Here is a 15,490-nt window from a genome sequence, read left to right as displayed (position 1 = left end):
CCAACTCAGGTGCAAACTGTCCTTCAATTACTGCCTGTTCAAACAGTTGTTTACAGGATACTTGCCTTGAGTATCACGTTACTTGATTCAAAACTGCACCACTCTTTCAAAGATTGTTTTTTTTAAAAACAGTTCTTTCTCATTTCAGTCCACCCTATTTAAAAGTTCAAAATTAAAAAGATATGGTCCTTACAAGTATCATATAATTATGTTGAGCAAACAGAGAAAAAGGCCAACCAGTGTCTTGAAAGACTGTGTGCAACTGCTAAGCTGCAAATAACAGAAACAGTAATCGGAGTTAGGCACCATTCATGTGATAAAACAATTTGAAGTGCTCCCATCTTTATATAGATTGACATCAGCAATCTTAACAAAGCTAAGCATTAAGCCTGCGAACTTTCTGGTGTGTAAAATTTAGCTACATATTGCCTGATAGCAGATTAACCATGATGCAAATTTGTATCTCGTGCTTTTATAATGTGTATGTAACACCTGGGGAACAGGAATTGCCTGAGATGTACCTCGTCTCTTATAATGATCTGTGAAGGGAAGCATACTTGTATGTACAGAAGAAAATAGAGGAAGGATATGTTGATAAAGCAGCATTGGTCTTCTTTTTTTGTAAGGTCACCTTCGCACACAACATTCCCAGGGTTGTCTGCACTGTCCTCCAACACCCCAAACACCCACTCCATGATGTAAAGAAGCACCTCGCTCCTTATGTTCCAGCTGACCTCATATAAGATCATGTTGCAATGAACAACTTGTAATGAGATACAGAGAAGAACTGTACTTTCTTCAGATGTACAGCACAATTATATAGAGCAATTATGGACTTCCAGTAAATTTCAGGCCAGTTTTATTGTCTTACTCAAAAGTGAGGCAGGATTGCATGTTTTCAGCGCTGTGATGTTACCAGGAATGAAGAGAATTTAAGAATTTTTTTAAGCAATCGAGATTAGAAAGTTAAGGAATAACATTTGAAAGCAAGATTTATAAGATTGTTCTGCTCTGGGATGTTCGCTTTAATTTTAAAGAAACCAGAAGAATGAACAGTCATGTTCCATGCCATGGATTCTGCCTGAAACAAGCTTGTGCAGCTTAGTTTCTCTGGGGACAGTGAGACCCAGTTTAAATTGCTGGGACAAAAAGGTGCAAGATCACAATTATAAACTCAATTGTGTTAACTGTATATGGATTCTTAGTCTCTGAGTTTCACAGAGAGGTGGTGGGAATGTCAAGTTTATAAACAGTTACATTTTACAGTGTCTGTTTAATTCCAAGATGGAATGGAGTTTCAGGTTGTAGACAATTGTTAGATTGGAACTTTGATAATTTGCATTTCTAACTAGATATAAGGTCCATGTGATTCATATTGCTATTGAGGTGAGATTTAGGAAGGGGTAGATCCACAGAGAATAATCATTGTAGCAGGTTACAGTATTTCCAAGATATCTGCAAAATGCACAGTCAATCTGCAGTCATTCGAGAGATAGAGAACAGCAGCCAGACCAGTATTGGACCTCAAACTGAGAAATTGCTGACCCGACAAAGAGGCAAAGCTCCAAAAGCTTATGATTTCAAACACACCTGTTGAACTATGACCTAGTGTCATCTGACTACTTAGGGAATGGACAGGAGAGTGGGATTAAACAGTGTTTTATTTTGTTATGATTGTTCAGGGCATGTTTGAAAAGAGCTGGAGAAACTGTGAGATTCCCTTCCACACAACTCTGTGAGATTCTCTCCCACACAAGACTGAAATTCTCTCCCACACAACACTGTGAGATTGCCTCCCTTCACAACACTGTGAGATTCTCTTCCACACAAGACTGAGATACCCTCCCACACAACACTGTGAGATTCCCTCCCACACAATACTGTGGAGCAACTGAATACACTGAAGAAAGAGCATGGGAGATAGTGGACCGAACACTCATGATCCTGTTGAATGGCAGAGCAGACTTGATAGGACATACTCTTGTTCCTATTTTCTATATTTTTAACTGCGAAGATGCAAAATCCATGAGTTTAATATCTGTATTCAACATTTAAGGGTTTTGCAGCAAACATGATGAAATAATATTTGTAAAGCAATATATGTTTGCTGCATTTCTACCAGTTAAAGATATTTTCACTGTTTCCTTCACTGGGCTCATTCAGCCATGAATTTTAATGATAGACTGCAGGTCTGAAACCCCTGGTTTTGACAACTGTGAGCTGTGACATGAAGATCCTCATTAGGCGTTAATGAGGATGTCTAGGGTGAGAGTCCAAAGTGTAATAAAACCCACAAAATGAAGTCTTAATGAGAACAATATATCTAGTATTTATGGAAACCACAAATCAATGTTCCACTGAGACACCACAGAGACAATAGTTCTCCATAATATGCTGTAATGTTGTTTGAGATAGGCAAAGTCAATTAGGTAAGACCAAGGAATATTTTGTTACCTTTCCTTATGAGAGCTAAATGAAAACAGCAATTATAACTTGTCAGAAAGTATAAGAACAATGATCAATAAGTTATGCAGTAATAAAAGGGAGGTGGGCAGGATAAAGTCACAGAGGAATAAAAAATTATGGTATGTGTTAAAATGTAAAACAAATGATCCAATAAATGAACAACCTGTCAAAGGGTTTGTTAGAATTTCAGAGGAGTCAACAATAACACCGCACATTTATGTAGCAGGTCAAATACAGTAAATCATCTAATACACTTCACAGGAACTTGATCAGAAAAACCTTTACCCTGAGTCACATAAGAGAATATTAGTACGGATGAAACTAGCTTGGTCAAAGAAGTGAGTTTCAATGAGGGAAATACAGAGCTGAAGGCATAGCAATCAAGGATGGAACTGAAGGGTGCACAGAAAGCAAAGAATTGGAGCAATGTAGGGTTCTTAGTAAGTCTGTGGGATGTGACAGAGTTAACAAACATAAGAACCGGAGTAAGCATTTCAGCTCCTTGAGATTGTTTACTATTCAAGATCATGGCTGGTCTGTATTTAAACTTAGTTTACCTGCCTTGGCTCCATACCATTTCAATATAAAGTTTACTACTGAGCAATTTACAATCTGCTCCTTTTTATAGTGGAAGAAGTTCCCAACTTTCACCATGGTTTGCAAAAGGATTTTTTCATAATGGATATCTGGAATGAATTGGGTTGTGATTTTCAGCTTCTGTCCCCTTGTCCTAAACTGTCCAATCTGCAGGAAACAGTTATTTCTATTTGTGTTAACAATTCTTTTCAAAATCCAAAAAGCATCAATCAAATCACCCCATAATGTTCCAGAGATGAGTACAGTTTCATAGCTCCTTGAAAGTGGAGTTGCAGGTATATAGGATAGTGAAGAAAGTGTTTGGTATGCTTTCCTTTATTGGTCAAGAGTATTGAGTACACGAGTAGGGAGATCATGTTGCAGCTGTACAGGACATTGGTTAGGCCACTTTTGGAATATTTCGTACAATTCTGGTCTCCTTTCTATCGGAAGGATGTTGTGAAACTTGAAAGGATTCAGAAAAGATCTATCAGGATGTTGCCAGGGTTGGAGGATGTGAGCTTTTGGGAGAGGTTGAATAGGCTGGGGCTATTTTCTCTGGAGTGTCAGAGGTTGAGGGGTGACCTTATAGAGGTTTATAACATCATGAGGGGCATGGATAGGATAAATATACAAAGTCTCTTCCCTGGGGTGGGCGAGTTCAGAACTAGAGGGCTTAGGTTTAGGGTGAGAGGAGAAAGATAAAGAAGAGACCTAAGGGGCAACTTTTCGCACAGAGGGTGATACGTGTATGGAATGAGCTGCCAGAGGAAGTGGTGGAGGCTAGTACAATTTAAAAGGCATCTGGATGGGCATATTAATAGGAAGGGTCTAGAGGGCTGGGTGCTGGCAGATGGGACTAGATTGGGTTGGGATGTCTGGTCGGCATGGACAAGTTGGACTGAAGGGTTGGTTTTAGTGTTGTACATCTCTATGATTCTATGACTCTATAACAATCAAGAGGCTCAACACCAACCTGGACAAAGCAGTCTGCTTGATTGGAACCCCTTCCACCACCTTCAACGTTTACTCCCTCCATCACTGATGCCCATGGCAGCAGTGTTCACCATCTACAAGTACACTGCAGCAACTGCTCAAAGCTCCAATTTCCAAACCATTCATCTTTACCACCTTAAAGAACAGCAGCAGATCCATGGTAACACCATTAAACTACAAATTCCCATCCAAATCACACACCAACTTGACCTGGAACTATATTGTTTTACTTTCACAGTCACTGGGTCAAAAGTCCTGGAACTTCTTCCCTGATGGCATTATGGGTGTTCCTATTTCCCTCTGAGCATTGAAATGGTTAAAGATGGCAGCTCACCATCCTTATCTCAAGGGCAATTAGAGATAGTCAGTGACACCCACATTCCATGAACGAATAAATCATCATAGACCTAGAAAATACTTATGTAAAATCTCCTCATAATCTAACTCTTGGAGCCCCTATAGGCTTCTGCCGAATCTTTACTGCATTCCTTCTAAGGCTAATATAGCCTCTCTGAGGTGCAATGTCCAGAACTATTGGTAATAGTCTTGATGTAGTCCAGCCAGGACCTCTTATAACTACAGCAAATCTTTCTCAAGTTTATTTTTGTATTCTTTAATTGTCAAGGTTCACATCCCGTCAGCCTTTTTGGTCATAATTTTGTGCCCTTTTCCACAACAGCAATAAATGGTAGATCAGTTGTAAATTTTAAATCCAAAATTGATAAATTTTGTTATCCAAGGACATTATGGGATATTGGGCAAAGATGGTTATGTGGAGTTAGTTCCCAGATCAGACATAATCTCATTGAGATTCAGATCGGACTTGAAGCACTAAATGGCATATTCTTGTTTCTACATACCTGAGATTTTGTTCCATGGTTCCCTCAAACTCATTGCTGCCTAATGCCCCCACCTCACTCTCCTCCCCTATCCCCTAATACCACCTGCAGCCCTGCCTCAAACCTTGCTTTTTATCATGTAAGTAATACTCAGATACATTCCTTTTTTGGATGATTTCACAATTACCTGCATTAAAATTCATCTAACACTGTTTTGCTCAATCGTTTAATATATCAATATCTCTGTTATTTTATGCTACTGTCCACATTCCTTATGATAGAATCAATCTATGTGTCATTGACAAATTTGGATTCATAACTCTGTTGTGTTGTAATTACTGACTGCAAGAATCATGAGGGAAGTTACTCCTTGGTGTGGATTCTTTGAGCTTGAAGTTAATAAATCATATACCTGAGAAGAGGAACTGGGCCTGCAATTACAATAAGAAACCAAAGAGTTTGATTATGTTTAGAGGTGGAGAAATTCATAAAATCCCTACAATGTGGACGCAGGCCATTTGGCCCATCGAGTCCACAATGCCCTTCCGAAGAGTATCCCAGCTAGATCCACACCTGTTTTCCCTGTAACTCTGTTTCTCATGGCTAATCCACCTAGCTTGCACATCCCTGGACATGATGGACATTTTAGCAAGGCAAATCCACCTAACCTGCACATCTTTGGACTGTTGGAGGAAACCAGAACACCTGGAGGAATCCCATGCAGACATGGGGAGAATGTGCAAACTCCATACAGACAGTTGCCTGAGAGTGGAATCAAACTGTGGTCCCCGGCACTATGAGGCAGCAGTGCTAACCACTGAGCCACCAGGTCAGTGTCAAAATTCAGCCAATAGGAAATAGGAAGACAAATGAAAAAATATGTGGATGTCAGATTCTGAAATGTGTTAGAACCCTCACTGATTTTTCATCATTTTCATTTTATTATTTTATCAATATTGGTTTGGAGCTGTGAACTGAGAGCTAAAGCTGACTTTTGGACTGTGAGTAACAGTTTCTATTAAAAAGAAAACAGATGAAACAATCTTTTGCTTATTTGTAAGGCTAGGCCTGAAAGCTATTTGCAGGTTGATTCCTAATTGAAAGGGTCAGCAGAAAAATCATTGTGTTTAAACAGATAGCAGGAAATAGCTATTAATGAGGTCGGTACCTGGAAATTGGTCCCAGCAAGTCTGAAAAGGATGTAATGCTCAAGCAGATGTTGAATGGTAACTGGAATCACACAGAGAAGATGGTCAGTCTGTCAGGAAGTGGTCAGAGTTTAAATTGGGTTTGGACTGTTTTTGTGAAAGAAGGAACTTGACTGAAGATTTGAAAGTTCCCTGCCTAAGGTCCCATGAAGAGCTCTTGGTAGCTCACAGACAGAAAACTCAGTTACAAGTATTACTGCCATTACTGCAAAGGTAACCCTGATCGGCATGTTCAGAAAATCAACCGGGAAATCATCATCGGTGCATGCAGAACAAGTATTTAACTAATCTGGCCAATTTGTAATTTTTTTACATTTATCCCTCAACTGTGTTTGTCCACCTGGCTTTTGTGTGAATGGAGCACAAAAATAAGTGTTCTCAGATTTGTAGCCTAGACCAATTAGAATATTTTGTCATTTAACTTTACTCTGCTAAAGTTATTATATTGTTAATAGATTGCTTTTAGAGTCATAGAGCTGGACAGTGTGGAAACAGACTCCTTGGTCCAACTCATCCATGCTGACCAGGTATCCAAAATAAATCTAGTCCCATTTGCCAGCATTTGGCCCAAATCTCTCTAAACCCCTCCTATTCATATACCCATCCTGATGCCTTCTAAACGTTGCAATTGTATCAGCCTCCACCACTTTCTTTGGCAGTTCATACCATCACTCTCTGTGTGAAAAAAATTTAAATCCCTTTTAAATCCTTCTCCTCTCACCTTAAATCTATGCTCTCCAAAGGACACCCTCACCCTAGGGAAAAGACCTCATCTATTCACCTGATCCATGCCCCTCATGATCTTATAAACATGTATAAGGTCACCCTCAGCCTCGGATGCTCCAAGGAAAACAGCCCCAGCCTATTCAGCAATTTCATATAACTCAAACCTTCCAACCCTAGCAACATCCTTATAAATTGTGAGTTTTGAGAAGATTTATAGCTCAGGTTAGGGTTCTGGATGTAAGTTTGCTCACTGAGCTGGAAGGTTTGTTTTCAGATGTTTCGTCACCATACTAGGCAACATCATCAATGAGCCTCCGGTGAAGCACTGGTGGTATGGCTCGCTTTTTATTTATGCTTTTAGGTTTCCTTGGGTCAGTGATGTCAGTTCCTGTGGTGATGTTATTTCGTGTGATGATGTCATTTCATTGTCATAACATTGTTATCTTACCTGCAGACAAAGGATGCTTAACAGTCATTTTAAATCAAAGAGATTACATTGATAAAGCAAATGCACTGCTTGTAGATAGCAACACTTACCAACTGGTGGTGATAGACCCAACCCCACAACTAGAGAACCGAATCAGAGTCCTATTCAAAATACTTCAGAAATCTGGAGAAATAAATAAGACCAACTTCCAAAAAATGAAACCAGATGGATCCCACACACCATGCTTCTACAGATTACCCAAAATTCACAAACCAGGAACCCCCTCAGACCCTTAGTCTCACTAAATGGAACACCAATTTGCAGATTAGCCAAGGAGCTACACTAAAGACTAAAACACTTAGTAGAAGACTCACGCCAGTCCATCCACATCACCAAAGCATTCCTGAAGACTATCAAAGACACCAAGATAGAAGAGAAGGAAATAATGGTCTCCTTTGACGTAACAGCCGGTTTACATCCATCAGCATCAACCTGGCCAAGGAAACACTGCTTACATTATTAGAAGAACCAAAGACACTTCCACCAAACACCACCAACTTCATCAGCAATGACAATATAGTCAAGCCAGTGGACCTTTGCCTTACCACCCACTTCACCGTCAACAACAAAACCTACAGACAAACCAACGGAACACCCGTGAGATCTCTGATATCAGAGTTCTTAGCAGAGGCAGTAATGCAGAGACTCAATCAAACAGCTCTGCAAACCGCCCAACCCAAACGTTGGGTCTGCTATGTGGATGATACCTTTGTCATCACTAAACAAAACAAATTAGAAGAAACCTTTAAGGCCATCAACAATACCCTTACTGGCATAAAATTCACTAAAGAGGAGGAAAACAACAACAAATTGCCATTCCTAGATGTCATAGTAGAGACAACAGCCAATGGGGAACTTCAAACCAGCGTCTACAGGAAAACAACACATATGGACCAAATACTGAATCACAGAAGCAATCATCCCAACACCCATAAACGAAGCTGCATTAGAACATTATTTCAATGAGCCACCACACGCTGCATCACAGATGAACTACGAAGAGCAGAGGAAAATCATCTATATGTGCATTCAACGAACATAGTCCACCAATTTCTCAGCAACAAACCCAAACAAGCAGATAAAATGCATCCAGAGACCCTAGCCACTCTCCCCAACATCAAAGGCATTTCAGAAATGACTGCCAGACTACTCAGGCCTCTTGGCATCATGGTAGCCCACAAACCCACAAACACACTAAAACAGCAGCTAATGTAATTAAAAGACCCCATACAGATGGCAAGCAAAACTAATGCCATTTACAAAACACCTTGCAAGGACTGTAACAAACAGTACATTGGACAAACAGGCAGAAAACTAGCCACCAGGATACATGGGCATCAACTAGCCACAAAAAGACATGACCCATTCTCACCAGTATCTTTACATACTGATGAGGAAGGACACCACTTCGACTGGGGCAACACATCCATCATAGGACAAGCCAAATAGAGACAGACATGAGAATTCCTAGAAGTATGGCATTCCAACCGGAACTCTATCAACAAATACAGTGACTTGGATCCCATTTACCACCCCCGAGAAAAAGAACCGGAAATGATATCACCATATGAAATGACATCACCACAGGAAATGATGTCATTGACCCAAGGAAACCTAAACACATAAATAAAAAGCTGGTTATACCACCAGTGCTTCACTGGAGCTCACTGATTATGTTGCCTAGTATGGTGATGAAACGTCTGAAAACAAATCTTTCAGCTCAGTGAGCAAACTTACATTGATATCCTTGTAAATCTTTTCTGACCCTTTCAAGTTTCACAACATCTTTCCTACAGCAGGGAGACCAGAATTGCATGCAGTATTCCATAAGTGGCCTAACCGCTATCCTGTATAGTCACAATGACCTCCCAACTCTTATACTCAATACAATGACCAATAAAGGCAAGCACACCAAATGCCTTCTTCACTATTCTGATTACCAGGAACTCTACTTTCAAGGCACTGTGAACTTGCACTCCAAGGTCTCGTTGTTCAGCAACACTCCCCAGGAGCTTACCATTAAGTGGATAAGTCCTGCCCTGATTTGTCTTTCCAAAATGCAGCACCTCACATTTATCTAAATTAAACTCCATTTACCATTCCTTGGCCCATTGGCCCATCTGAAAAGATCCCATTGTACTCTGAGGTAACCTTCTTTGCTGTCCACTACATCTCCAATGTTGGTGTCATCTGCAAACTTACTAAACATACCTCCTATGTTGACATCCAAATCATTTATATAAATGACGAAAAGTAGTGGTCCCAACACCAATTCTTGTGGCATACCACTGGTCAGAAGTCTTCAGTCGAAAAAAAACCCTTCACCACCACCTTCTCTCTTCTTCCTTTGAGCCAGTTCTATATCCAAATAGCTGGTTCTCCCTGTATTTCATGTCATCTAACCTTGCTAACTAGTATCCCATTGGGTACCTTGTCGAACGCTTTACTGAAGTCCATATAGATTATGCCCACTGCTCTGCCTTCATCAATCCTCTTCATTATTTCTTCAAAAAGTCAATCAAGTCATGCGACACAATTTCCCATGCACAGAGCCGCGTTGACTACCCCTAATCAGTCCTTGCTTTTCCAAATACATGTAAATCCTATCCCTCAGGTCGTCCTACAACAACTTGCTCACTAACAATGTCAGACTCACTGGTTTATTGTTCCCTGGCTTTTCCTCACCATCTTTCTTAAATAGTGGCACCACGTTAGCCAACCTCCAGTCTTGCGGCACCTCACCTGTGTATCGATGATAGAAATATCTCAGTAAGGGGCCCAGTAATCACTTCCCTAGCTTCCCACAGAGTTCTAGGATACACCTGATCAGCTGCTGAGGGTTTATCCACCTTTATGCGTTTTAAGACGTCGAGCACCTCCTCCTCTGTAATATGGTGAAGATACAAACTGATTTCTGAAATTGATTATTTGTCGAATCTGGTATTAGTTATTAAAAACGAAAACAGAAAAAGCTGGAGAAATTCAGCAGATCTGGGAGGATATGTGCAGAGAAGCCAAAGTTAATGTTTTGAGTTCAATTACTTTGTTCTGTTGAAGAGTCATAGAGTCATACATTGGACTCGAAACATTAACTCTGCTTTCTCTCCACAGACGCTGCCAGACCTGCCAGGTTTCTCCAGCAACTTCAATTATTGTTTTAAATTTCCCGCATCTGCAGTTCTTTGTTTTATTTTGGTTTTTCAAGAACCTGGTTAGCAGCCTGGCTATTGTGTTTAAATATAGAGGTAGAAAGGCTGATTTGGTTTGACCGTCTGTCGCTATGTCGTAACAAATGCTAGAGTTGAAGCTGAGAAGACACCTGAAGAAAACAGAATCATCATGTCTGGAGAAACCATAGTCATTATGCAGATGCTCTTCACAAGCAGAGTACACAACAGGCCCCAGCAGAAATAAGGACTATGGTTCATAACCAATGCTACAATGAGGTGGCATAATCATTAAACCTCTGACGAACAAGGCGCCTGACAACACTGTGAATATCCAACCTGCTCCTAATAAGTAGTGATAGAGTACTGTAGACACCATGCAACAATTTCAGCAATGTAGCTTTCAAGCTACTATTAATTCCCAAACTGTCAGATTTTTGTTAAGACTTCTTTCAAACTGTTGTGCTTATTTGAAAGTTTCATTTATTTTCAGGAGGGAAAGATTGATGTAAGTTTGAACAAGAAATTAATCAAATTTCCTTCTGCTCCATTGTTGTAACTTTACCAATGTTTACACAGAAGGACATTGCTCTTGCCAGCTCCCAATGAATCTCAGTGGTGCTCGATTGGGATCAGTTCTGAGTAACTTGCTGACTCTATAAGTAAGTATAAGAAACTCTGTGATACAGTTTTTCAAATTGACATGTGTGATTGATTTTTGTGTTAATAAGCAATAAGTTTTAAATATCCATAGAGTTCTGGTTTCTTGTTATCAGAACCTAATGATAAACAGTACAGTCATGCTCTGCAGAATATGCTAATAAAAACAAAACTAAACTCATGCGGAGCTATACAGCTGACCTATCAAGTAGATATTATTGTGAAGATGATGCACTAATTCTGATACCAAGATGCGGCATGTAATAAAAGCTATTTCCCCTGGTACTTTAGCAAGTTTCACCAAATAATTATAGCCATACATATCAGTAAAGGTGCCAGATTCACTTGCTCTGTTGATCTCTGCTATAATGGTAAAATGAAGTCACCACAACACGTCTCAATGCTCCTGAGTCATGGAGGGGTAAAGCAGATTAGCCAGCAATCACATTTCTATGGTCATGTGGAAACCCCTAACTGAGGATGCACATGGAGAGGAAAAGAACAGGAAATAAATATTACTCTTTGTTAAATTATGCACTTGATTAAAAAAAACAAAGATGAACGAATATTTGAATAGAAGGTCATGGTCTCAGAAGAGGACACAAATGCAAAGACTATATCCTCATACTGAGGCAGATAGTCAAAAGGTGCTAGGAAGGTGAAATCAAAACCTGTAGCTCCACAATTATTTGCTGTCAACAATTCCAAAGTAGTGGTAAAATTGCAGACAGAGTTCACTGGTGCATAAGAAAGTGGAAACTTTAAACCATGGCCATTGGTATTGGTATGAAAAAATTGGTCTTTTTCTTTTTACGGGAATTTCATTGCTAACATCGATCATATGACAGTTTCATGTGCAGCTATTCCTGCAACTTGGTTGTTTTACGTCTGATTGAGAAAGCTCTGGGGCAACGGCAATAAAGGCAGGTCAGATGTGGATGAATTATGTTGGAATTTGATAATCATATAACTGTTTCTATGGTAACCATTGCTTTTTGAGCTCTGATTAGTCTGAGGGGATAACTTCAAAGGGTAGAACCACAAAGTACAGCAGAAGGACATTCAGTCACTGTGCCTATGTTAACTCTTTGAAAAAAATCATTCCATTTCATTTCCTATAGCCATATTTTTTTTCCTTTTAAGTACGTATTTAATTCTGTTTTGAAAGTTACCATGAAACTGCTCTGGTCTCACTTTCAACAAATGTTTCCCAGATTCCCAGCTTTTATTTTGTCAGTGTCACAATCTGTGTCCTATTCTTAATTAGTTAAGAAATTATTCAAATGACAAAAGTGAGTAAATAGTGGATGAACAAGAGGCCGAATACTTGGATTTTTTTTTCGCAGGATGGTAGAGCTGGTGGAGGAAGTTACAGAGATAGGGAGGGGAATGATTTGAACAAGGGTAAGGACAGGAAGCCATTCATGAGGTACGATGTGAGCAGAAAATCTTTGAATGAGTTTTTGAATGTGAAAACTGGAGGGCAGAAGATTGGCTGACAGTTAGCCAAGAATGTATTACAATAACCTAGTCTCAAGGTAAGCTTGTCCCTATAACTCAGAGATGAGTGGTGCCAATTGAACTGAGTTGAAGGCTTGCAGAAGTCAAATAGGATTATCCATGATAAAGATTCTATTGCCCACAGAGGTCAATACAGAATATCTAGCATTGTTTGAGTTCTTTGGACAATTCACAATCACTATAATCCTTCCAGAGAGTTTTCTTACCTCACTCTCATGCAAATGTAAACACTGATACACTGGTCATTCAGGAATGGGAAGTGAGTATGCGAGACCTGTTCTCAGATCATGGGACAGTCGGATATGGGAATGATTATCCAGGTTGGATTGTTACATAAATCAATGGAGTGGGTAATAGTAGATGGAAATGATGAAAAAGGTAATCAATTTCAATATGACAGAAAAATTAATATTGAGCACTTGATGAAGCAGAAACAGGTGATTGCAGATGACTGCTCTTTACCTGTTGAGATAATTCTGGAACAGCAAAGAAGGATCCACAGCATGTCAAGGCCTAAAGAGAAAGGGGTAGATCATCTCTTAGTCTAATTAACAAAAGTAGTTGTCCCTGCTAATTCAAACCAATGTCACATCCCAAAACCAGAAACAACCTTTAATGGATACATAGAAGGTACAACAGAGAATTTGGCCCAAATGGTCTATGTTGGCATTTATTCTCTGCAGGAGCCTCCACACACCTAACTTCATCTCAATCGATTAGCTTTGGCTGCAATTCTTTTCTTCCTCATGTACTCACCCAGTTTTTTCCTAAATGTATCAATATTACTAACTTCAGTACAACTCATCCTAGTTTGTTCTAGTTCAACATCAATTTATATGTTTAAACGCATCCAAACATCTGATTTATTGATCAGCCAAATGCTTTCATTTATTACTCAGAAATTGAAGGCCTGGAGTGAAGGCATTTTTAAGACTAACAACGTCATAGAATTGAATGTTTTTTATATCAATCTACAAGTTAATTTGGATCAGATCAAATTAGACTTGGTCAATACTCACATGGTGCCTTAATTTCTGAAATCTGAGTCTGTATTTCTGCTTAAATTTCTCAGCTCTGTCTGTGGCATTCTGTGATTATGGCTGGCTAGAGACATCTGCCTTCCATCTGTGTACATGCTCTGTTTTAAGTGCTGCAACGTTGGACTGTGATTTGTCGTAGATTTAAGATAATTGGCCAAAGAACCGGAGGTGAGATGAGGAGGACATTTGTGACATGGAATCTGAAATGCACCACTTGAAAAGGATGGTGAAAGTAAATTCATTAATAACTTTAAGAAGGGACTGGTTAACTACTTGAAAGGGAAAACACTTTAAAACTACATGGAAAGAACAGGGGAAGGACAAACAGACAAACTTTGTCAAAGAATCTTCCTGGGTGCAAAGGCCCCATGATTCAACAATTTGAACCATATCTATGTAAACTGATGACCTGAATTTCTGGGCAGTGGTCAACAAAGCAAAGCAAAACACTGTGGATCCTGGAAACCTGAAATAGAAACACAAAGGTTTGGAAGACCTCAATGGGTCTGGCAGTATCCGTTGAGAGAGGAACAGAGTTAACGTCTCAAGTCCAAGATGACTCGTTTTCAGAACTGAACAGGGGTTGAAATTGGGATGGTGTTAACCAGATGAAAAACAGGGCAGGGTCATATGGAATAAAAATGGGATATATTAATTAGAAGACGGGGAAGATTAAATACTAAAGATATTATGGAACAAAAGGTAAAGCAAGTGGGAACAGTGGCAGTAAATAAATATATCATTGGTATAGCCATTGTGAATAACAGAATAAGAGTGACTCTGTCTGAAAGCGAGGACATTAGAAAATACAGGTAGGCCCTTGGGGGGCAAATAATTCAAAATGGATGACTGAGTTTAGAGTCTGAATCAGAAGATGAGGTGCTGTTCCTCAAGCTTCCTCTGGGATTCATTGGAACACCATGCAAAACTAAGGACAGGAGTGTCATCAGAGGAGCAAGATAGTGAATAAAAATGGCAAGCAATCAGAAGTTCAGGACTTAGCAGAAATGTCCTGCAAAGCAGTCACCCAGTCTCTTTTGCAAAATCAAAGATGAAAGTTTGGAGAAAGGAAACAGAGATATTAAGATAAATCTGAAAGCAAATTAAGAAATTGAAACAGAATCTTTCTTCCTGACAATTCCTTGACCCTTTATACTAATTTGTGGTAAATTACATTTCATTTTGTGTCGAGTGCCAATACTGACACCAATGAATTTCCAAATCTCACAAAACTAACTCCTCTTGAATCCCATTATCTGGGTGTTTGGGAGATGAAGGGGACTGAAGGAGAGATGTCAGGCAGATGAAGCTTCTCTCTTCACCTGATGATATGGACCCAACCGTGCCTGAAAACACATGCAGTTGATTTGTGCAGGTGGAATTGGAGGTGGAGCTCCTGCAGTTAAAGGAGGCTGAGACCAAAGGCTAATTGTACCAGAAAAACATATGATTTGTTGTAGAATTCTAAGAATCCCATTTATAGGTATCTGGTGATGAAAGATGCCATGTCCACATGATAAACAGCCTAGCCTTACTCACTGAGATGCCACAAACCATATGTACAGACTCTAGCACTCTTAGTTGGCAATCACCTTGAGGATTAGTCTTTCCACAGTATGGATTAGCAGAGAGCTGGATGCAAAGATATGCCATCTTCTGTAAGGAAGCTTCTAGCTAGCATGCATGCACTAGCAAGTCCAAAAAAACAGTAATCAAGTATAGTGTGAAACTTGGTTGTACCTCTTTATTCAAACTGCAATACTGACCTATGGTAATAGATTGAGTACCACAGAAGTCAAGTTTC

At 39.6% G+C, this 15,490-nt stretch overlaps 1 protein-coding gene across 5 annotated transcripts in view; it reads right to left on the bottom strand.

Annotated features, from left to right (window-relative positions):
• amph (amphiphysin) overlaps positions 1 to 15,490 on the bottom strand; it is a 222,572-nt gene that overhangs the window by 52,775 nt on the left and 154,307 nt on the right. For 4 of the 5 annotated variants that reach the window (XM_072571182.1, XM_072571180.1, XM_072571184.1 and 1 more), the window contains exon 12: positions 13,109 to 13,159. The exons of the other annotated variant lie outside the window; for it this stretch is intronic. In XM_072571182.1, coding sequence (XP_072427283.1) covers positions 13,109 to 13,159 — 51 coding nt within the window. The remainder of the gene's footprint in view (positions 1 to 13,108; positions 13,160 to 15,490) is intronic. 5 annotated transcript variants of the gene reach the window in all.

Source organism: Chiloscyllium punctatum, chromosome 5, assembly GCF_047496795.1.
Source record: "Chiloscyllium punctatum isolate Juve2018m chromosome 5, sChiPun1.3, whole genome shotgun sequence".
In the NCBI taxonomy this organism is placed as follows: Eukaryota; Metazoa; Chordata; class Chondrichthyes; order Orectolobiformes; family Hemiscylliidae; genus Chiloscyllium; species Chiloscyllium punctatum.
This window is presented reverse-complemented; position numbering and strand designations above follow the sequence as displayed.